This window comes from Lycium ferocissimum, chromosome 10 (assembly GCF_029784015.1).
Source record: "Lycium ferocissimum isolate CSIRO_LF1 chromosome 10, AGI_CSIRO_Lferr_CH_V1, whole genome shotgun sequence".
Taxonomy (NCBI): domain Eukaryota; kingdom Viridiplantae; phylum Streptophyta; class Magnoliopsida; order Solanales; family Solanaceae; genus Lycium; species Lycium ferocissimum.
Genome location: NC_081351.1, coordinates 34,911,383 through 34,935,421, shown reverse-complemented (window position 1 = coordinate 34,935,421; position 24,039 = coordinate 34,911,383). Strand labels below are relative to the sequence as shown.

Sequence of the window (24,039 nt, the reverse complement as noted above, 5' to 3'; positions counted from 1 at the left end):
CCCCAACCCAGAGCCAAAATAAGAAGGGAAAAAGAAAAAAAAAGGAAATAAAGAAGAAGACGAAACAACCAATGGCTTGTGACTATGAATTGGAGAGTATTTCACAACACGTGGCCGATATAACTTAAATATATTACAACATAAATCAAAACAGCCGACACGGAGAAAAGACAAGCTCTTTAGGATCAACAAGTACAAAGGGGTATATCAATAACATTGTAATAAGGAGATCTTAACCAGAGGAAATTAAGGACAACGAAAAATTATTTCGGTATTCGGGAAATACCGAATTACCGAACTTATAATTACCAAATACCGAAACCGAATACCGAACTTTTTTAATTTTATTACCGAAAACCGAACCGAAAACCGAAATACCGAATACCGAAACCCTCGGTTCGGTTCAGTAATTCGGTTTTCGGTATTTTATGCCCAGCCCTATAAGTTGTGTTCAGCTTATAAGCTGCTTTAGATAAGTTAAGCCAAACGGGCCTAATTATTTTTTTGGGCTTATTTTAAGCATAAAATAATTTTAAACTGGCCAATTAAATATTCAAAAAAGCTAAAAACAGCTTATAAGCAACTTATAAGCCAATCCAAAAGGGCTCTAAGCCGCGATCGAGTCCAAAAGTGGGGAAATTGGTGAGTTGTTGCCATAGCATAGTTGAAACGTGTCCAGTTTCTTTTTCTTCTTTGGTCGAAACGTGTTAGGTAAAAGAATATGGGAACATTACGTGTTATATAGTTTTCACTTTCAAAAATGAGTTATTTTTGATATTTTGATATGGGATCAGAACTTCAGAGAAGTATGAGATGAACTTTTGTGTTAATATTTTATTTCTTCTATTTTTTTTTTCTTTTCCTTATCTTATATCATTAAATTCCTTTGGGCGAAAATGGCCTCTAAATAGTGGCGTGTGACAAACTATAATCTGTTCAAAATGTACGTAAAAAGAATGTGGTAATTGAAAAAAAGAGTACAAATCGACAAGGCATCCAAATATAGAGGCACAAATAAAAATAAACTTTGGTGGTGGTAAATTAGAATTGGTAGTAGGTTTGACCACCAATCAAAAAACTTCCATTCGATCATTAGGTTTAGACTATGGAGAACCAACTTATAGAATAAAGATTTTTAAATAAGGCAAAACAATCAAAAGTTTAATTATGGAGAACCAATTTATACTTTTATGGAGTAAGCGTTGGGCAAGATATATGTATATGCAATGTTAGATTGTATGGAATTATAGTTACTAAAACGCATATGATTCAAACATTTTCAGTTTATTGTTTTAAAAGGATAGCGTGATGGATAAATATGTAACGCAGTTTAGAATGATAATAATCGGAATATGAAAATGTTACATAGATACTACACGATAGGAAGATAACTAACAAATTAAAGTGAAAGACAATATTTATAGCAATATTGTAAACCAATTATTTTATATGTGAATCTATGTAATGTCAGGACGAAGTAATTTTAGCAACTAGTGACCACAATAGGCAGGTGAGAAATCCACCAAGGGGAAAAGGGACACAATAGAGGCATATTCATTTTCTATTACCTCTTTCCCCTTCTCCTTGTCTATGTTTTGTATTTACACAATTGCATAGTTTATTATAGGTAAGGGATGTATTAAGATAAAACTAAAACTTAATTAACTATAATTGAGAGGATAGGTTTTTGCCCAAAGTAAAAGAGAGAAAATCAATTATTGGATGCGTGGACATTAAGCCGCTGAGATCGAGGCTATATGTGGAATAATTGGGGGATCCCAATAATTGGTTGGTATCATCATTTAGCAAATAAGTACTCTCTCCGTCTCAAAATATTTTTCGTCCTTACTAAATATATATCTCAAAATATTTATTTTTTTATTTAACCAAGACAAAATTAAATAATTTTTTTTCATTTTACCCTTATATTAATTAGCAACATTTAAAAGGTTCTCACCATTGATGGAGTAGATATTATTGAGGAGAGATTACATGAAATATGTTAAGAGGGTAAAATAGACAAAATATTACCCTTATAAATGCTTTTTTAAGGGGTATATAAATAAAAAATGCGATAAATATTTTGAGAGGGAGTAAAAGGAAAAGGAAATAGGTTTAAGTTTGCAAAGTGGATTTGGGAGCATTACGTGTTAGAATTTGCGATGAGGTATTTAATTGGCATGAGATCCAAGAGAAATTGAGATGGAATCTTCTAGTATTTCATTTCTCTAATCGTACATCTTACTTCCAATATCGTTTTCATTTCCTTTTTCAATCCTTTCTTTTTCTCTAAATCATTTTTTAGATAGACAAATATCCATGATTTCATTTGCCCACACTTCACGCAGAGTAATAAATTTTATCGAATTTAAAGTAACTCTTACTCTTTTTCTTATTAGTTTTCCTTTTAATGATTTTTTTGCTTTTACTTTTCATCTCTTGTCCTTTTCTGTCACTTAATTAATTTTGCTCTTCATAATTCTGTCACGTAATCCAACCTATTCCTCATATTGCACTATTATTTTCCATCTTCCGCCTTTTCTTACTCTCTTTTTCTTTTTTCCTTTGCTTGTCCTTTAATTTCATCTTTCCTTTCTTCCTCAAATTAATTCCCTCCGGTCCCTTAAGAAACTTATAAGTTATATCCCTCCCTGACTAACCAAAACAATCCCCCTTCCTAGATATACTAATCCTATGCTGGCAAAATCACTTTCTCCCTTGATATATTCACTTTCTTTTTTATTAGTCGTTTTCGAGTTTTGAGCATGGGCAAAGATTGGTAGAAAACGCTTTTCTCAAAATGTGGGTTATACGATGCAGATTTGGATTAATCAGATTTTGATGCGGTTATCGACCATTGAGTAGAGAATAAGAAAAGTAAATACATTCAAAGAGAGAAAGGAGAAGGTTTGCATATGCACGATTGAAAAGATGATTAGATATTCGGTATTAGTAACGCAGAAAAGAGAAAACAGTTAGATTAAAAAAAAGATGTTCGGCGTCAATATTTGTAGTAATAAATACAAATAGCAATAAAGAAACTAAAGATTACTAAGAAACTATATCAAGAGTTTCAACTTTCACGGATACGAAATATGGTGAATTTTATCCTATCAATCGTCTAGCCGATCACACAATGACTTGATATGATAAGTATTACCCAAAAACTCTTGGTTGAACCCACGACACATGAACGATCCCTTCTGCTTGATAGATTATATCCTTTGATCAGAGGGAGACCGAATATGATTTGTTATAGAATATTGAAAAATAATTTAAAGGACTGTAATGATGGAGAAAATATTATTGAAAGAATATAGGCAAAGCATTTCCCGAAAAGGCGAAAACTATGTTTAGAATAGTAAATTGTACTACTGTATTTGAATGCTTCAAGAATATAGCCATTCAACCTTAGTTCCTATCAAACTCAATATACAGCTCCATGAGCTTAATGTGGAAGAGAACAAAGGATCAAAGAGATGCACATCCACCATTTATAGTAATGAAAACAAATAGCTGACCACCCTTACAAAAAATATACTATACGTATAGTCACGTACAGTGAGAAATTGCTATACAAGTAACTCTTTGATGTTTTGTACCACAAGGATTCAACCTAATAGAAAGAAATAATTTTTGGAAGATGGAATAGAAGATAAGAGGAGCAGCAAGATGTTCAAGCCATTTTATAGATATGCCTCTTCATGTAAAGGTAGCAACGGCTCTTTAAAAAAACCAACCTCCGATGGAAGACAATTGAATCGGTTTTATTTAATATTTTAAATAGATACATTATTATAAAATACTAAGAGATCACACCTTCGAAATTTGAATAGCAGCTGTTATGCCTGGAGAAGTTTACAATGGAAGAAGAAGAGGTAACGCCAAAGAAAAGAAACAGAGAGGGTTTTTTGGAAAAGAGATTAATAGTAATAATTAGATATAAAAATACGAATTATATATAGTTACCGTATACAAAACATGGTTTCTGTCCTTGTGAGCGCACCATGATACACAAAGAGATGAACTTAAACGATCAAGATTGACACATCCCGAAAGCACTGGCCTGTTACGTAACCTTCACTTGATATATGACCCCCCCCCGCCCCAACCCTGACAACCCCAATTAGTAGAAATCCGACAGATATATGTTCTTGATCAGGTTCTGTTCACGTCCGCAAATACATGAATTTACAATGGTCCTAATTGAAAGTTCAAGCGTGGACCGTGCAGGCGTGCACTGGAATAGAAAGAATTGGATCTTATAATTAAGAGGAATTTAATGAATTGATGCAACTTTTGAGGGTTTAACCGAACCATTGCAACTGTTGAGTTATGACCGAGCCATGGTATTAAAACTAAGAGGAAAGAGACAGAATAAAAGGGAAAAAGGCAAAAAAAAAGGGGGAAAAAGATAAATAGCATTTTTGTTCAATGAGACACGCCCAAGCACGGCTTTTTTTTTTACGCTCCTTATATATATATATATATATATATATATATATATATATATATATATATATATATATATATATATATCCTAATGCTAAACGTTCGCGTTAAAAAAAAATTATATACAAACTATGTATAATTAATTAATTAGCCTGGTTGGTCCACAAATTTCTTTAATAATCTGTGAATTTGCATACATGCATGTGGTCTTCATCAATTAGAAAATTGAGATTGAGAGTCAAAGATATCGTATATTCTTTGGCTCACAACACAATACTTTAGGACGAGTTTAGTCAGAACCTTTCGTATGAAACAGATAAATTTTCATGTCTTAACCTGTTCTCAAATTTCAAATTTCAATTTTCTATTTGTTTTCTTGGGGGAAATGTTTCCTCTTCCAATTCTATTTAGGTCCTTTCGTTCATACATAATATATGGAGAGCTATTTATTTAATAGTTAAGTGTATAATAAGAGTAACGATCTTCAAATAATTCTCTTCAAAAGCTACTAGTTTTAGATTTAAATTCCTTACTATGAGTTATTTTTTGTGTACTTCTTACTTCTTAGTAGTACACAACAGTGCAGTTTTATTATGTAACTAGGAAATCTGTTTGCGCGAAGATGACCTCATTGAATTTTGCGACTTACTTTTTTCTAATATTAAGAATTAAAAATAACAAAAAGCAAATTCTTGTTAAAAAAATTTAAAATGTTGATAATATTTCATTAGGTACCTCTAATGAATGATTTAGAAGTATTATTCATTCATCAAATTTTTTAATGTGTTATATAATATTTTTACTTGATATATTCTTGTGTATATAACTTCAACTACACGGCATGCATGTTTTTCTAAGATAAAAGAAAATGTAAATAGTACATAAAGCTTATTGCCGGAGAAGCCAAAGGAGTATTATTTAGTGTTCTTACATGCCTTAAAATGAAATGCGCAACAACAATTATCAGTTTAGACATCAGGTACCACATGCAACGAATTATTAATACAAATTTGAAGAAAAATGTTAAAGTAAGAGAAATAATACTGCAAAACAACGTGTAGTTGAATTTATTGATTCGAATCACGGATCGAATAAATAAATTTGAAATATTTTCATTATTGACCGCATTAGTACCAAATTGCACCTTGAAGAACTTAAACCAAGTCAAAAAGTACAACCAAGAGATAAAGAAAAGAAAAACATCAAAACTGCCAAAGGAAACAAATTAGATATGCTATATGATTAGATGGTCACGCATATTTTTTTTTTTTATTGAACTAAACAGAATACACGGATAAGCATCATAACAGCTTATTCGCCTATTTTTCAACGACTAATATCCAAGAAAAAAAAACTAAAATCAATTAAATAATGTGGAAATCACTACCTTGCAAATTTGATTTTTTTTAGGATGCAACTTGAGACTGAGGCAATTATCGTCGATTTACCCTGTCAATTTTCATACACAAAAAAGTCTAGCAAATAATAAAATAACAAAGAAGTTAAATGAATTTTATCCCAATCCTACACAAACAAAATTTTAATCTTGTATTATCACTTAATAATGAGATTCAGATCAAGCTTAAGATAAAGAAGACAGATTATCTATTACATCTTAAAAAGCAATTGTTTCATGAGATTTTAAGATCAATGAACAAAAAGATTCAAATGGACCTTAAACCAAAAAAGAGTTATTAAAAAGAGACAGAATAATACCTTGAATCAACTTCATCATCATTTTTTTAGTATCACCTTGTTCCGTAGAGAAACCATCATTATTTCTCTTTTTTATTATCTATAAAAAATTTCACCAACACATAATTAACGAACAAATATTAGATAAAAAAAAATACATCGAAAATAAGAAAAAACAGACTCCCTATTTCTCAATTTATGTGGCGCTTCTTGTTTCTCGAGATTCAAAGTATGTAAATTTTGATCGATATTTTATAATATATATTTTCATCACATTGACATGAGAAAAGTTGCAACTTATAGTACTTTTCGTATGGTTTTTTAACGTGTAAATTTTAATTTAAAAATGTTAAGTTGATGTAATTCAATTTAGCTTCAAAGCTTGATCAAATTAACGTGAAAGGTGTGACATAAATTAGGAAGGAGGGAGTATTAATGAACAGAAACCAAAGAGTGATTGAGGGTTTATGGTTTAAATCGTATTTTCGGGCAAATGAAGCGGTCAGTTATGCTTTTTCTTAATTCAATATGTCTTTTCTTTGTACCAAAATTTCAAATAAAAAAAAAAGTAGAAACTTTACCACCTTACTTTCCTCTCCACGCCAGTCAAATTATCAGTTTTCTCCTTGAATCTCTTTGACAAAATTGTCATTCTCCTGCAAAATCACGAAACATAAAACACTTTCTTTTCGTTGGTTAGTTGCTCTCTTATCATTCCTATTAAAAAAAAATTGAAGAGAAAAAGTAAATAATTAATTGATATCATACATGCACACCAGAGAAAATTTAAAAAGATGCAGAATCTATATATAATTTAAAGCTAGGCATAGATAAGGTGATGTGGCACCTCTCTGTGGCCTAGAAACACATTTATCTTTTTTCTCCCTTTTTTTTTGGTATTTTTGGCTTTTTTTTGGTATATTAAAAAAAAAAAACTCAAAGTCACTCATTTAACTCTCTTTAATATTTTAAATTGTGCTATGTTAATTAGTTTAATTTTTCAGTTACTTACCTCTTTGTATTCCAAGCAATATTGATAGAAAACAACAACAAAATGAAACGGCCGAATGGACATGATGGCCAGGTTGAATTCTCAATTACTATAAATTCTATTGATTTTCCCAGGACATGCTGTAGTGTAGGTATCAACATTCACCTGTGTGCTCCATTATTAATCTCTTAATCACACCTCTTAATTACGCCTCATCTATTCCTCTTCTTTCAACATTTAGAGTCATGACTTTGCATTTGTGTCTGTTGGGGTAACGTATGCTTTGGCATCAATATATGACCCTCTCTCTCTCTCTCAACCTCAACGTCCCATGGACAGCACAGTCGTGTTCCTCTTTTTTCCTTTTTCCTCTTTCAACTTTTTAAAGTTTATCCCCCTTAGTTCTATACTTCTCTTCTATTGCCAATTCTTACTTTTACTTCAGTTGTAAATAGAGTACTTAAGCTGGAAAGCATGTTTGTGTCTGTTATATGCCCTTTATAGTTGCAACCTTCTTTGTACAACAATGTTGTATTAGTAAAATTAAAAGTGATACCCTTCTTTTTTTATGTGTTGTTGTAAATGAAAAACTAATCAAAAAATTATAGTTTTTGTTTTGAGTCATTTTATTGCATGAATGATTATTAGTTTACAAGAATCAAGAAAGATCTCCTCTATGTGACAGTTCTGCTAACTATATCTGTCATTTTTTTTTATTTGCATAGTGTTATAATGAAGGTTTTGTTGATCTACTGTTTTTCCGGGGCTCAAATTTGCCTTTCTTTAATTCTTTATTATCACATAAGGGCAAAGAAATTCAAGGGAAAAAGGTAATTCATACCATTCACGTGGTATGTTATAGTTCTGCTAACTACATCTGTCATTATCTTATTTGCATAGTGTTATATGTTGAAGTTTTTGTTGATCTACTCTTCCCCGGACATAAATACGTCTTTCTTTAATTCTTTATTCCGACACAAGGACAAAGAAACTCAACGGAAAAAAATAATTCATACCATTCACATTGGAAAGACTGGGTCTCAAGATTTGTTGGTTCATTTTGATGATGCATGATTCCAATCAGTATAGATTTTTGGCAACATAATATGGAAGGATTTTAATAAACTTTATACATGCATGCAGGGAGTATTTAAAGAGAAGCTCACAAAGTAGTAGGCTTTTGGAGGTGCTTAGAATTTCCAGGAATGAAGGTAAAAAGTATGATAAATTTGGAGTACGATGGTCAAATTAAAACACTTGATTTTTTATATGAATTCGCGTATAGATTTTTTTTTTTAAAAAAAAAATTGACATTTTGCAAATTACACGAAAAGTACTCAAGTCAACATATAATTATTAAAAACATTTAAAATTATTAAAGATAAAAAATATTATTTGACTCTCCAAATAGTAACACCTTCATATAAATTATAAAATAAAACGGAGGGATACATAATTTTGACTGTTCTCTCTTATTATTTCAAAAATATTTATTTATAAAACCTTTCTGTAGTAACTGTCAAAACAAAATCCAACAAGATAAATTGAAGGGATAATAAGAGAGTGAAAAAAGATAGAAGAACATAATAAAGGAAGAAAAAGGACATATTAAATATAATAGAGAAAGTATGAAATTTGTGATCACATATTCACACACACATGTATATTCACACACAGAGACACATATGTATATACCTCTTCTATCAATATAATATTTAATAAATTATTTGTGTCTTTTAATGGCCGCGCTTCGCGCGGTCACATTCACTAGTTATATCCATAAACAGAAGCCAGACTACGAAAAAATCAAAACGTAAATCAATGATAATTAGAATAAATAAAGAGGAAGAAAGTCTATATTGCTATCTCAGTAATGCAAAGGAAAAGGAAGCGTAAAGCCATAGAGGCAAAGGAATTCTTTAATATGTTAAAAAATAATGGGCAGTTGAAACAAATCAGTATAAAAGATGATATTGAATGGGAAGTAACGTGGGTAAAGGAATGGCCGAATAGGTGTGGATTATTAATTCAGTGATAACTAAGGTGAGAGAAAAGTAAAATTTTGACACTAATTCTTGAAAGGCAACGTTTCAGTAATAATTGAGGAGAGAGAAGTAAATTTTGACACTTCTATTTTTAAAAAAGGCAACGTTTCAGTAATAACTAAGGAAAGAGAAAATTTAAATTGACACTTTTAAAAGGCAATGTTTGTAAATGCGGACGCAACTGTTATGTGATGATATATTAAATTAGTATATTTTTTTCCTAATTTATTTATTTATTATACAATTTAAATATGAGATAAAGGCAAAAATTGAGAATAAAAATAAATAGGTTTTCTGGCTTTAGAGGCATGTCACATCACCTCTTCTAAGCCCAGCTTTATAATGATATATAGATTGCAAATCGTTTTTGTAATAACAATAAGTTATTGTTTTTGTTTATCTAAAACTCAGTTGCATAGATGTCTCTAGGAACTAGGAAGCATTTTTAAAAATGATGGTACTAAGTACTAACAAATTGGTTGTTTGATCAATTTATTGTTTGGGAACTACGGACTATATCTACTTTTATATTATGATATGTTTCACTTTATATTGGATTAGTGATTCTTATCCCATGATATATTTTCTAGGCTTTTGTATTTTCATTCTTATATTAGTATTACAAAAAAATGGGTAATTTGCGGATGTTAAAAGTTGCAATTCGCGGGGTTTTTAGCCTTCTCAAGCAATTAAAGGAGGATAAAATCCCCCCGAATTACAACTTTCAACCTCCGCAATTTTTTTTTTTTTTTTTTTAGTGATATAGCATGTTTAGATACTTATAATAACTCTTTTAACGTTTAATTAAATCGTTCTAATGTGGTTTTCATTATTTTTTCTATCCAGTCATATAAATTTTAAGTTGGTAAAATAAAACTTATAATGTTCATGTTCCATTCTCGGGGCTTACATGATACACCTCCCTTGTGCTAGCTTACACTCTGTTTAGATTGTTGTTACCCGTCGTTTCATAATGTATCGTATTGTACTGTACTGTTTTGTAGATACAATATTTGGATATACTGTATCATTTGCTGTTGTTTAATAACATTTTTTGTTTGAATTGACTGTATCGTACTGTATTGTAACTGATAAATCTACTAAAATGCCCTAAACTAGTGTAAATAATTTAAGGCGACTTCTTTCTGATATTTTGTCACAAATTATGCATTATAAATATATTAAGATGTTAAATCCATGGAAATATATTTTTTACACTTCGCTAAAATATTAAAAATCTTGCAAAAATTACTGCCTCAATCATCAGCACACACAAAGAGTGAAATTCTTTATAATAGTGTTTTCATGTAAAGTTCATTAACAAAAAAAAATACATGATTCTACTAAGGACAACAATATATTGATGCATAGTAAAAATTAAGGGCAACTTACATAAACAACTACCTTTTATAAGCTCCTAACTATATATAGCTATAACTTTGCAATTTACAAACCGTAGCTACCTTTGCAATTTCGGTTGTATTTCCGTGAATTTTCGTGTTTTTAAATACAAATACAGTTGTAAGGTTGCTATCCGAAATACAGCTGAATACACTAAATACATGTGACATATATCTAACCAAATATACTGAAATACATTCCAATACAGCGAAATGTTAGGTTGCTATTCGAAATACACCTCAATACATCAAATACATATGACTTGAATGTGGTGCAACCAATTTTGTTAATACAACACATTTAAATACAACCAAAACAAAAGGATTATCAGTATATAAATACAAAGAAATACAGCCGAAATTGTAATTTCTCAGAAAAAGAATGTGGCCAACAGGATTCGAACTTGGGCGCGCAAGGACCAAGCACATGCCCAGGAAACCACTCCAGCTACAGCGCGCCTCATGTATAGTAGCTACGAAATGTAAAATGTAGCTACGAAATGTAATTATTGCAAAAGGTAGTTATAATCCATAAATAGCTCTTAGAAGTAATTATGACATGTAAATTTTCCAAAAATTAATGTCTAACGAACATGCAATAACAGAGTAGTAGTAAGAATTAACAAGAATTTTAGCAAATAACTTGGTAGTAAGAACAAGAAATTTAGCAAATAACTGAGTAGTAGTAACGAACAAGAAATTTAGCCAAAAAAAAGAGTAACGAACAAACTAAAAGAAAAATCCAGAATGGAGTTAAATAATACTTATAAGGTAAAGGATGAAATAGGATTATGAAATATTAAGTAAGGACATAATTGGAACGGGAAAATAGGTAACGATGGGATAACAACAAATCGATTGTTACATAAAATGAGGCTTTTCGTTATTATGTAACAACGGATTTAATAATACGATACAATTCATTTTAAGTAACAATCAAAACAAAAGTTGCATTTGTAATAACAATACAATACGATACAATGGGTAACAACGATCCAATCAAAGTGTTAGGCAGAATGTCCGGTCTTGTGCGGTTGTGTCCCCACTTTTTAAAACAATGCGTATGAGTTATGTGGGATGGATGAAGACAGTATAAGGATAGTTTTTGATAGAGCCTAAATGGTATAGAGTAAAATCAAAATTGCTAAGCTAGGTTGCTATTCTAATCTCACGCCTGTTCTTCACCGACTAGAATGGTCTTTTCTAGTTGCTAGTTTTTCTTATTTAAATTTCGCAATCGATTTTCTCTCCTCATCCACACAAGTCTTATCATGTGCTATTCAATTGTTCACGAGTTTTCCGTCATCATTCTACCGATCTTGTCAAATTGTTTACAAATCTTATCAATCCATCAAGGCTTGCATGTATTTGTCAGTTATTCACAAGCTTGCCAAACTGCACAACTTGGTGTTATCTTCATTCTACCAATCTTATTAAATTGTTCACAAGTCTTGCCGGATTGCAAGATTTGTCTGTGTTGTTCAATTGTTCACAAATTATACCGGAAGAACAAGATTTGTTAAATTATTTACAAGTCTTGTCGGCTTAACAAAACTTACATGTGTTGTTCACTTGTTTATATCTCTAATTAAATTATTTTCTATTCAAGTGAGAATTCATGAAACCTACAAATAAATTGATACATAAAGCAAAAAGTCTCGATTTCACATGCTTTTACAGTCGGATTGTGTCTATGGATGTACGAACTGACTAACAGAAGGCAAAGAAACTAAAACTCAACCTATTTTCTCAAAGAAAAACACATTATATAAGCATTCTGTTGTAGATCTGCTCAAATTTAAGTTGCCTTGCCTGCTTCTCATCATACCTATTACTCCTATCTGTGGGGCGATGGATTCTATGTCAATTTCGAAGTACCAATGCTGGTTTACAGCCATTGAAGAACCAAGCCGAAATAGCCAGCACTGGAGAAGGAACTAAACAAATTGCATGAATAACAAAAAGGAGGAAGAAGGAAAGGGAGCGTGGACATAGAAGTATACAAATCAGTCTCAATTGGAATAAGGTTTGCGGTTTTACGGCTTTTTGAGGCAAATGCATATAATTAAAGAAGGCGACATATTTTAAGTGTTCAACTTATTTAAGTAATGGGCGCTTGAGAACACACAAAAGTTTTTTTTTTATTTTTAAATTCGAACTAAAATTGTCTATAGGAACATTTTCTTATGTGTTCAACTGCTCAATTGGAACAAACCTTAGTTCGAGTGTCTATATAGAATTTGCTGGCAAATTTAAGGGGATGTGTATTAAGCCATGATATAAATTGACACACACATATGTATCACTGGTATGTCTTACGTATATCACTGTATGTCCAAAGATATACGTGACATACAATGACGTATATACAAGATACACATAGGGGTGTCAAATGAGCGGGTTGGGCTGAAATTGGCCCAATCAAAATGGGCTGAGGTGATAAATGGGTTGGGCTAACATTGACCCAAAAGTTACTTGGGCTGAAATGGGCTAAAAATGGGTTGGGTCATGACCCGCCCAACTTGACCCAATTTTTTTGAAGGGTCTATTTTCTAGAAAAACATTTTCGTGGAAAATATTTTCTAGAAATACATTTTTCGCGGATTTTTCAAAAATACTTTTGAGGAAAACATTTTCCGTGGTAAATATTTTCGAGCAAAATATTTTTCGTGAAAAATATTTCCCTTCGTATCAAATACACTACAAACTTATAAGATACATGCTACAAGAAAAGTGTATACATAAAAAAAATAGAGTAAACTCAAGCAATAAACCCAAATTTAAGTAAATCTTAAAAACGGGCTAGAATTGGGCTAGTATTGGGCTAAGTTGGAGATCACTTTAAAATGAGCTATGTTGGGTTGGGCTAAAATCAGCCCAATGTGAAATTATCTTGAGCCCAACCCATAAAATTTTGGACGGGTTGGACGGGAAATCACCTTTTGGGCCAAATTTGATACCCCTACATACACACAACATAGTAAAATTTTCACAAACAGCTACCTTTTAACTCTTTCTAACAACCTATAACTACATATTCTATATTTACAATTCGTAACTAGAGGAGCCTATATTTATCTAGTAGTCGGGTATACCAAAATATAGCATAAATATAGCGGAAATACAGACGCGAGTTTTACTGACAGTGCTATATTTATGGAAACAAAATCTGTTTCAATTTTAATTAGAATCGGTTATATTGTTCCCTGATTCACGCAAATATCCTCCCATTCCATATCTGATTCCATATCTCATTCAAACAGCTAACAAATTCAAAAAAATTTGAATTCAAACAGTACAATCATATTTTTAACCAAAAATAAAAAGGTTGAAAAACCTTTGAAAAATAACAATATCAAAACAGTGAACATAGCTTGATTATCACGACGAATATATATTTGATTTCATCAAGTTGAGTTCATAATTGAGGTAACGATTTTTTCACTGCAAACTTTTTTTTTTTGTTCGTCTTTTCCGAAATTGTTTTAGCTAAATTGAATTTAACACATTGCTGTATTCGAAAACAACAGGATAATGACAAGCGTAACTGCGTTGATCCGTCATTTCGGTTTTGGAACGATCAGAACTGTTTTGTGAATTACAAAATTGATGCTGTTGTGTTCATTGATAATTGCAATTACGATGAGTTAGTTTGTACGATTATAAATCAATTAGGCGTGGATACTGTTAGGAAAACTATTTCAATAAAATATACTGTTGAAGGCGATTTTCAACCAATTGAAATACACAACGATATGGGAGTTCGTGTGTACGTTGAGCTTAAGAGAGAAAACAGAGTTTTGGGGATGTATCCGATGTGCGTTAGTATTCATGATTTGGATGTTGAGGATTGTGCAACTGGTAATCGTATTATTGGAGATGATGTGCTGCAAATTGGATATAGCGAGAATCGGGATGATATGAAAGTTTGTGATTCTACTGTAAACACTGTTGTTTTGTTTGGGAATGATAACAATTTGATAATTTCGAAACCGGAAGCGAAAGGAGTTTTTGTCGATCAAATTTACCAGGATAAGGAAACTTTGAAAATTGCGATGACGAAATACGCAATTCGTGAAAGATTCAATTTCAAAACGAGAGAGATCGAATGCTATAAGGTATGATTTTCTAAATGTATTCTCATGTATCGTAAAAGTGCGTATGTATTTTTGTTATATTTGTACCGTATTTATATGATCCGTTAACTTATTTAGCACACCGTTAATTTTAAAAATGTTTGATGCAATATATTCGATATATTTTTTTTATATATTTATACCGTATTTAATTGATTCAATATGTACTATTTGAATTGTATTATGTAGCTACACTGGCGTCGGTCGCCGAATGTAAATGGAAATTCGAGCGTCGAGAATTGGGGATTCGAAATGTTCGTGGTTAGAGCTTTCGATGACGAACATACATGTCCGTTGAAGGACAAGGTGTATTCACAAAGGTGCAACAAGTTGGTTTATTGGAGAAGCGGTTGTGAAGGCGAAAATAACTAACCATAAAAGGAAGGTCACACTCGGGGATATAATAGATGATGTTAAGAATGAATTCGGCGTAGATGTTTCTTATATGATGGCATGGAGAGCTAGAGAGAAGGCTATAAAAGATTTCGTAGGTGATCCGGCTGATTCATACAAGAAGTTGTGCATATATATACATACTTGATAAAACGTATCTGGATCGCTCGTTAAAATGCATAAATCACCGAAAATGAGTTTATGTATTTGTTTGTAGCACTCAAAGCATTCATAAAGGGATTCGAGTGTTGTAGACCAATAGTTGTAGTGGATGGTGCACACCTTAAATCAACGTATAATGGTACATTTGTGTCGGCAAGTACTTTGGATGGAGCAGGTATGTGTAATTCTATTCTACGAATGTTTTTTTTTATAAATACAACATTATGCATATTGATTTGCAAATAAAGCTGCTAAAAACATACTCTGGATGTATTGCTGGTGTAAATTTGTGAATATTATATGATGAAATACACTGTAAATATGAGGTAAATATATTGTAAATATATCCGTTGTTTTATAAATGATGGTGCTAAAAATACGATGTGAGATCAAATTCGGTTGAAATATGTTTTGAATATAATAACCGATTTTTGTAGGTAATATCCTACCACTAGCGTATGGTGTGATAGATTCTGAGAATAATAAGTCGTGGACGTGGTTCTTTGAACTGTTCAAGCAGGCTTATGGTGTTAGGCAAAATATGTGTGTCGTGTCTGATAGACATGAAAGCATAATACATGCAGTTTCTAAGGTGTATCCTCATTGTTTCTCATTTGGCTTGTGTATGGCATTTGTGGAAAAATGTGACAAAGCAATACACAACAAACAGTGAGGTGTTGAGTCCTATATTTTATTCACTAGCGAAAGCATACAGCCAGGATGAGTTCGATAAATTGATGGAGAAGATTGGGAATGTTGATATTCGGGTAAAACGATACCTAGAAGATGCTGGAAGAGATAAATGGTCTAGGCTTTATTCACCTGTTAATAGAGGATGGACAATGACTTCGAATATAGCCGAATGTATTAATGGAAAACTGGTTGCTGCAAGAGAGTTACATATTTTTGATTTCCTTGAAGAAGTGAGGAAGATGTTTGGTAGATGGAATTGCACAAATAGAAAAAATGGTACCTATACATTCACAACACTGATGAGGCGGTATCAAGAGATGTTGTCGATCAACGAGTACAAATCAATACGAATGAGGGTAACTTTGTTTGCAACACAAAAATTTAATCTACATTTTTACTATATGTAATGTATATTTATATATATTCCTAATATGGTAAAACTGCTCGGTAATGCTTGTTTATTTGTTAAATGGTTCTCAAAGTCAAGCGTCAATCGAATATGTGTACACGTTGAATGATGGACCGAGGCGTTTCATAATAGATTTGAAGAAGAAAACTTGCACCGCAGGATGTTCCAACTAGACGAGATACCGTGTTCTCATGTAATGGGCGTATTGAAGAATAAAAATTTGACTCGCGATGTATATTGTTACGATTTATTCAAGCCGGAAAAACAGTTGTGAACACATATGATGTGCCGATTGATCCTCTTCCGATGAGACCGAGTGGAATGTTCCTAAAAGTATATTAGATGAAGTTGTTATGCCACCGATCTATAAGAGACCCCCGGGAGGCCAAAAAGAAGAGGGACAAGCCATTACGAGTTGATGATTGGTAAACGCAAATTCGTGCGGTAAATGTGGACGTCTTGGTCATAATAGGCGTTCGTGTGATAATCCGCCGCTCAATAAGAAGAATAAATAAGTCCATTTTGATTTTATTTGTTAAGACAATTCTACTTTAAATTTCAGTTAAAAATAAAAAATGAATTCATCTTGAATTCATATCGTTCTAGTATGATTGTATTTCACATCGTTGAACATCCGATGTTTTTCAATGTAATGCTATATTGGTGGTTAAATTTGGAAAGTTATCGGTGGGGGCATACTTTTAATGGGCAAACTTTTATCTTTGGACCCGGCATAACTTTGTGAAGGAATTATCAAAGTTATGCCGGACCCGGCATACTTATGCCAATTCTGCCCATAAGGCATAAGTATGCCGGGTACGGCATAACTTTGGTAATTCCTTTACAAATTTATGCCGGTGGGGGCATACTTTTAATGGACAAACTTTTATGCCGGACCCGGCATAAACTTGTGAAGGAATTATCAAAGTTATGCCGGACCCGGTATACTTATGCCAAGTCTGCCCATAAGGCATAAGTATGCCGGGTCCGGCATAACTTTGGTAATTCCTTCACAAGTGTATGCCGTTGGGGGCATAGCGAAATTTAAACTCTGCTTTGTGAATTTTTTTTTAATATTTGTTTTTCGTATATATTTTGGCTATATTTTAGTTGTATTTTGTACGATCCGGTAGATAATACTTATTACAGTTTCGTTTTCGTTAACTATATTTGATATATATTTTATATATATTTGAAGTGTATTTAGATGAAATTTTAACTTTTGTAACACACTGTACATTAAAAAATGGACTTATGAAATATATCTGAGTTATATTTTATGTATATTTCGACTGTATTTAACTGGTTAGATATACTGCTTTGTTAAATGAATACATTTCACAGAAAATGAAAAATGGAATGTATACATTGAAAAAATAACATACTTGAAAGAAACAACAATATAAAAACCATAAGGTGGTGTTCAATATTAATCATCCTAAAAAAGATTGCTGCACATGAAACGATATGTCCAAAATTAAAAAACAAAGAACAAAAGTCGCAACCAACTACGCTATTGTTCAACATGAAAATCAAAAACACAAAAGACTTGGTGGCCTAATCAAGATCCCGTTTATCAACCGCATCGTAATCAACCGCCGGTCTAATTGGTCTTGGAGGCCGCTCGTTATCACTTGACGCATTGTTGTTTGACTTATCCCATGCATAGTCGCATAAAAGGGCGCCGTATCTCATACGGAGTAACTTTGCATCGAATTCGGTTGGGATGACCGCACTTGAGCTCGGGTATTCGGCGAAGGCGGCCACATACACACCACAATCCCTGGAACAAAAATGATCAAAAAATTTACTTATCAAAAAACCACGAAAAAAAAAGATGTATTTATTGTGTTTTTTATTGGAAGAGATTCTTACATGCTAGATGGAGCTTGTTGCGGGAGATTGTCTACATTCACAATGTCAAAGTTGTCGGTTTGTTCTCTATTTCGTAAGAAGGATGTGTGGCAAAATCTATATCCGCCTTCTTCTCATAGAAATCGGTCATTTGTAGATCGTGTGTCACTAGAGTAGCCAACATTTTCACTCCGACTCTAACGACAAGCATCATGCCTTGCGGCTCGGTATGAGTTGTATACGTAGATGGACCGTTTGTAAAAAGAAAAAATAAGAAAAAAACAAACATATAAAATTTGTAGAAAAATGAATGATCTTTTCATTGGATGAGAGCGGACACTGTCGTTGAATGATATCACAACCAAAATCGTTGATTTTCCTCTTTTATGTTTGAGAATTAGTACGTTGTCAACGGTATACCATGGTACATTAGCCAACACTCGTGCCCGTTAATGTACTCACACGATTCATCTTCCTTCATCGGCGACACATGTGGATGAATCGGGTTTTCCCAAGATTTGTAAATTTCAAAGAACTAAAGTGTGAAAAATACGGTGGCGATGGTGAATCTATAGTTGTCGTTATTGTGATACTTCCCCTTCTTGCGTAGGTAGTAGAAAATAACATCAATATCGTAAAAACATCAATTCAGTGACTATAATCAACACTATGTTCAAAACAAATATTGATGTATATATAGTAAATATAGTGCAATATACTCTTATATATAGTAAAAATACAATTCTGTATACCTGGACAGTACTGTGCTGAACTAGTAAATTAATGTCTGTATATTAAATATAGTGCAAGTATAATGATGACAATATTCTATAAATACAAGTTGTGACAATAAGTACCTCAACCTACTCCCTCAACTTAAAACTATAAAAACATGGTTCAAATGAATTTAAAGGCATCAAAGAAACAGATACACATATACACATATATATAGTAATCGCTTTAAAAGTTAAAAGTTTCGAGTTAAATATAGAGAAAATATATGGTAAATATACTGAAATATATTTTTTAAAATATATGTCAAATATTGTAAAAAATATACTCTAGATACATCATTGTAATTCTATTATAAAACATAAAAAAATTAGATAACAAGCGAGAAAGATATCAAAACCTCATCGGTCCAAAGTTGCCCATCCATAGATAACAAGTAGAACCGAGCTTTTTGTCGGCTACGGTTGTAACGCCTAAATGAAATCGAAGTTCGGCATCCGCAAGATCGAGTCCTTCCTTGTTCTTTCGTAATGATTTTCATTTGGCTTCCGTATATCAACAATGGAAAGAACATACGTTAAGTTTATTGATAATTGAATTTCGGCAAAATAAAAAAACAAGTTGTGACAATAAGTACCTTTTGTCATGCGATTTCAATAGATCGTTCTCAAGCCACTTTTGATATTCTTGAAGAAACGAAGTATCTAACGGGGCATTTATAGGGTGGTCAACAAATGGGTGTTTTTCGATAAATGCAAGGACCGATATTTTTGGCGAAGAACCCGCCGAGCTAAAATTGGGACAATAAGGGGACAAAGTTATATTTGCTTGGTTTCCTTTCTCGGGCAAAGACACACGGATGGACAATGATCCGTTTTTCGAGTTTGAAAAGCGTGCGGATCTCACCACTTGAGCTTTGGCCCGCATTTGGTTGTACGGGAACTTGTTGTCCGGTTTCATCACTTGAACCGTGGCCAACTATCGGTTGTACTCCAACTTGTTGTTCGGTTTCATTAGTTGAACTTTGTCGGTTGTTGGTTGTACTCCAAGTTGGATTGGTATCCGAGAATCGTGAATCATCCACCGAGACATGGTTACCGGTTATTGTCCACATTCTCGAGGAGTCCTTAAACTTGACAAATCGGTTTGATCATCGCGTGGTACCGGAGGAGGACCGAGAGGAATAACACATGCTAAAGGGCGTTGATTAGCAAGTCCGCTACCATTTCCTCGATGCGGTAAATTCAAAGCATTAGCATTCTCCATATCGCCGATTTGCCGAGATTCCTAAAAAAAAAAACAAGAAAAAACGACTGGTGTTTGTCAATTATTGCTTATCAAAACGACATTTTAGTACTTAAAAGCCACATTTCACTACTTACATCAAAATTTAAATGGATTGGTGTTATGGGAACTCCATCTGTTTGTGCATCACTTTTAACTCCGATTTCTTTATCCACATCAACAACGTAAACCGGATCATTAATTGGCAACCCAACTCCCTCAACCTAAAACAATAAAAACATGGTTCAAATGAATTTAAAGGCATCGAAAGAAACAGATACATATATACACATATATAGTATCGCTTTAAAAGTTAAAAGTTTCGTTAAATATAGAGAAAATATATGGTAAATATATCCGAAATATAGTAAATGTAAAACCTTAATAAGTAAAAAGATGAACATAATAATCAAAATACAATTAAAATACAGCCACAACATATATGAAAAACTAATATTAAAATATCAATCCAAAACAAATATAGTAATCGCTAGTATATATAAACACAATCATAACAAAAATAGCACAAATAGATACATCAAAAAGGACACTACTAACAAATCACCATGTGAAAACTATATATGTAAATACACTATAGGTAATAGGTAAAAATCCAATATTTTCACTTTGAATAATATCGCAAATATAGAAAAGTGAAAGAAAAAATGAGTACCACCGGATGACTCCTCTGCGCGGAAGTGGCACCACCACCTTGATTCTCTTTGGTTGAAAGCTTTTTTCGTACCGCCACTTTGATTGCCTTGATAAATCCCACCATCACTATGTAAGTCACTTTTAACATTGTGTCGCCGACCTTTAAAATTTTCCAAAAGAAAATATAAAGTCTTCCAATAAATATATCAAAATAACTTAAAAAGTAAATAATTTCCATTTTTAGTGTTGATTTTTACCTTATCCGGTGTTTGATTGCCCTTTATTGCATCTAACAACTTTTTGAAGTAGTTATCCATGTAGTCAAACACCTACAGCTTTGAAAGATAAAAAATAGAATTAGAATCGTTAATTACTTGACACAAGCAATATGAAGTAAAAAAACATATTGAAAACAAAACGCCTACTTCTTTCTTGAAAATCAATCTCTTCCCTTATCGAGTTAAACTCATCCGTTCGGGGTGCCGTAGGTGCATCTTGTTTCCTTGTCCCTTTTATCCCGCATTCCTTCCGTGATGGTTGTTTCGGAAGGAGGAATGTAAACCGGAAACCGCGTCCGTTTCTTGCCTCGCGGGGAATCGAATTGGCACTCCTTTGTTCTTGTTTGCCACTTTGGACGGATGCGGTGGTGTGGTACTAAAATCATCGTAATCATCGTCTACCAAATCGCATCATGTACACCATCAACTCCATGTTTGACGTCCGGTATGTCATGTGCAACAGGAGGCAATTTAAGAGTTTCCAACTCATGGGGTGTTGGCACAACTTCCTCAAATCTACGGATCGTGAACAACAAAATATAGAAACTATATTACCGTATATATCTACATTGGTAACATACTAAAAAAATGAGGAAAATATAGTCAAAATATATTGATCACAAATGACTTATTTCATAAATATAGACAAAATATAATCAAAATATAGCATGTAAAACAAACATATTAAAAAAACAGTTAAATGGTAAAAGACACAAAATCGTTAAAAGACCGTTTTACCGGATTTTTATCGTCTCGAACATGCCATCCATCAATTTCTTGAATTCGGTTTTCCTTCCGTAGTTCGCCGGTTCAAAATTCTAGGAATTAAATTCCCGTCTTAACCGCAATGGTGGACGGGACTTTTGAGCAACATTCATACAACCATACTTGCATAGCAAGCGGCAAACCATGAATCCTATAATATTTCTTAAAACCAAAGATATTTTCGCCCGATGCTTACAACCAACTCTCTAAACGAATCTTTACCCCAAGGATACTCATTATATCTCCCGTCCTCTACAACATCAAAATGGATCCTTGGTATGTTTGTTGAGTTCGGCTCACCACAATGTACCCACGTATTTATGAAATACAATATTGCCATCTTGATCGCGTCATCCCCTTTATCATCCCATAGCCTTGTTGAAACACTCAATAAGCTCGTGTCTTTTAACCGGCAATTGATTCTCCCGATTTCTACCAAAATAGTCCACCATAAGCCTATTCGGTTTTGAGTTATCATAAACAAAATCATTTTCATCGATACACAATCTAGCCCAAAGTTGATCGGGCAAATTCTCTAAGGCCAAAACGCGTAACTTTACCATTTATTTCAAATGTAAAGCACCTATATGTATCGCCCCTAAGTTCTTTGACCATAAAGCACCGAAAAATCTCGTGCTTGTACATCCAATTGCCGCATTCCGAGATATTTACCAAAACAAGAATTCCTAAACATATCCATCCGTGGATCCGTTAGTTTGCCTCTAATATCTTGCATTACATTAACATTCGTGTATCTACACATAGATGGTGCCACAAAGTGGTGCTTGGTAACCAAAAATTTAGATACCGAAACAACATGCCAAAAAACACGTATGATTAACATATATTGACTAAATGTACTTAAAATATATACACAAAATAATCGTCAACAAAATAATAACCGAATGTACTTAAAAATCTTAAAAATCACCGTAATAACTCGTCAACAAAATTTACACAAAAATAACCGAATGTACTTAAAAATCTTAAAAATCACGATTATGGTGAAGAAAAATACGCACGAAATAACCGAAGAAACAAGTGTAAAAAAAACACGTAAAATATACTTAAAATGCACACAAAATATAAATCTGTTTAATTCATAGATCTGTAATAACTGAACAAAAAAAAAGAACTAAATATACAGAAAATACAACAAAAATATACCTCTTCATCATCATCCTCATCCACATTACGTTTGGCTTTAGCAATTTTCTTGTCCTTAACATTAACAACATTGTCACCAGCCTTTCTCTTCTTTTGTTTCTCCATTTGAGAAACATTTTTCAATTTTTCTTGTTGTTTACTCTTCGAATCAACATATTCCTTATAACGCCTAGGATCGTTAATTCTTTTTGAACGATTCTCAGCATAAGAGCCTGCAATGGAAGTTTCATGTTGAGAAATTCCCAAAGAAAAATTAGGAATCGCACATTCGGGTTCTATACCTGTATTTCTCATCGGAGTAGCAGCTTTTTTAGTCATTCCAATTGAATCTAAGAAAAAACAACCAAGAACAAACACCGATAGTTACTTACTTAGACTTGCATTCCCGATTCAAACGAAAAAAAAAAAAAACACCCAAAATATAGGTTAAATACAAGGTAAAAAATAAAAATCGATAGAATCTTACTTTATTTTGGGAATTAGATTTGAAACGTGAGAGAAATCAATGAGTAGTTAATTAGAGATAAAAAAGGAAGTTGAATAATTGAAAAGCGATTTGAAATTGGATGAAAGTAATGGATATGGTGAATAATGGCGTCTATTTAGGATGAAGGAGAGAGACACGTTTTTTTTTTTTGCTTAAATTTAGGGGAGTGGGAAGTTATCAGATGAGTGGTAAAAACATGGTAGCTATGTGAAGTAAATATGATATATTTTAGCTATTAAATATAATTATTGAAAAGTTTAGTTATGTTCCATAAATAGGTAATAATGGAACCTATGCCAAGTAAATTTTACCACAACATACCATGATGTATCAGTAGTCACTTTTATCTCTTGTGTATGTCATTGTATGTATAGTGATACACGTGACGTACAATGACATACACTCGACATACACATGACATACAATCATTCCACCACCGGAA

The 24,039-nt window shown here is 32.6% G+C and overlaps 2 protein-coding genes across 2 annotated transcripts; one reads left to right on the top strand and one right to left on the bottom strand.

Moving 5' to 3' along the window:
- Window positions 1-15,852: 15,852 nt before the first annotated feature.
- On the top strand, window positions 15,853-16,374 carry LOC132034834 (uncharacterized). Its single transcript, XM_059425183.1, has one exon. The coding sequence runs from the start codon at window positions 15,853-15,855 to the stop codon at window positions 16,372-16,374; it is 522 nt and encodes a 173-aa protein (XP_059281166.1).
- A 6,664-nt stretch (window positions 16,375-23,038) lies between these two features.
- On the bottom strand, window positions 23,039-23,498 carry LOC132035370 (uncharacterized). Its single transcript, XM_059425625.1, has 2 exons — window positions 23,392-23,498; window positions 23,039-23,322 (listed from the first exon to the last, which is right to left on the bottom strand). The coding sequence occupies exons 1-2, from the start codon at window positions 23,426-23,428 to the stop codon at window positions 23,039-23,041; spliced, it is 321 nt and encodes a 106-aa protein (XP_059281608.1). The 5' UTR covers window positions 23,429-23,498.
- Between the last annotated feature and the right edge of the window lie 541 nt (window positions 23,499-24,039).

Bases quoted from the DNA above. Each gene is read 5' to 3' on its own strand.
- LOC132034834 (XM_059425183.1), top strand. From the start codon at position 15,853: ATGCAGTTTCTAAGGTGTATCCTCATTGTTTCTCATTTGGCTTGTGTA.
- LOC132035370 (XM_059425625.1), bottom strand. From the start codon at position 23,428: ATGACTAAAAAAGCTGCTACTCCGATGAGAAATACAG. The intron at 23,323-23,391 runs GTATAGAACCCG...CTTCCATTGCAG, and splicing joins TACTCCGATGAGAAATACAG to GCTCTTATGCTGAGAATCGT.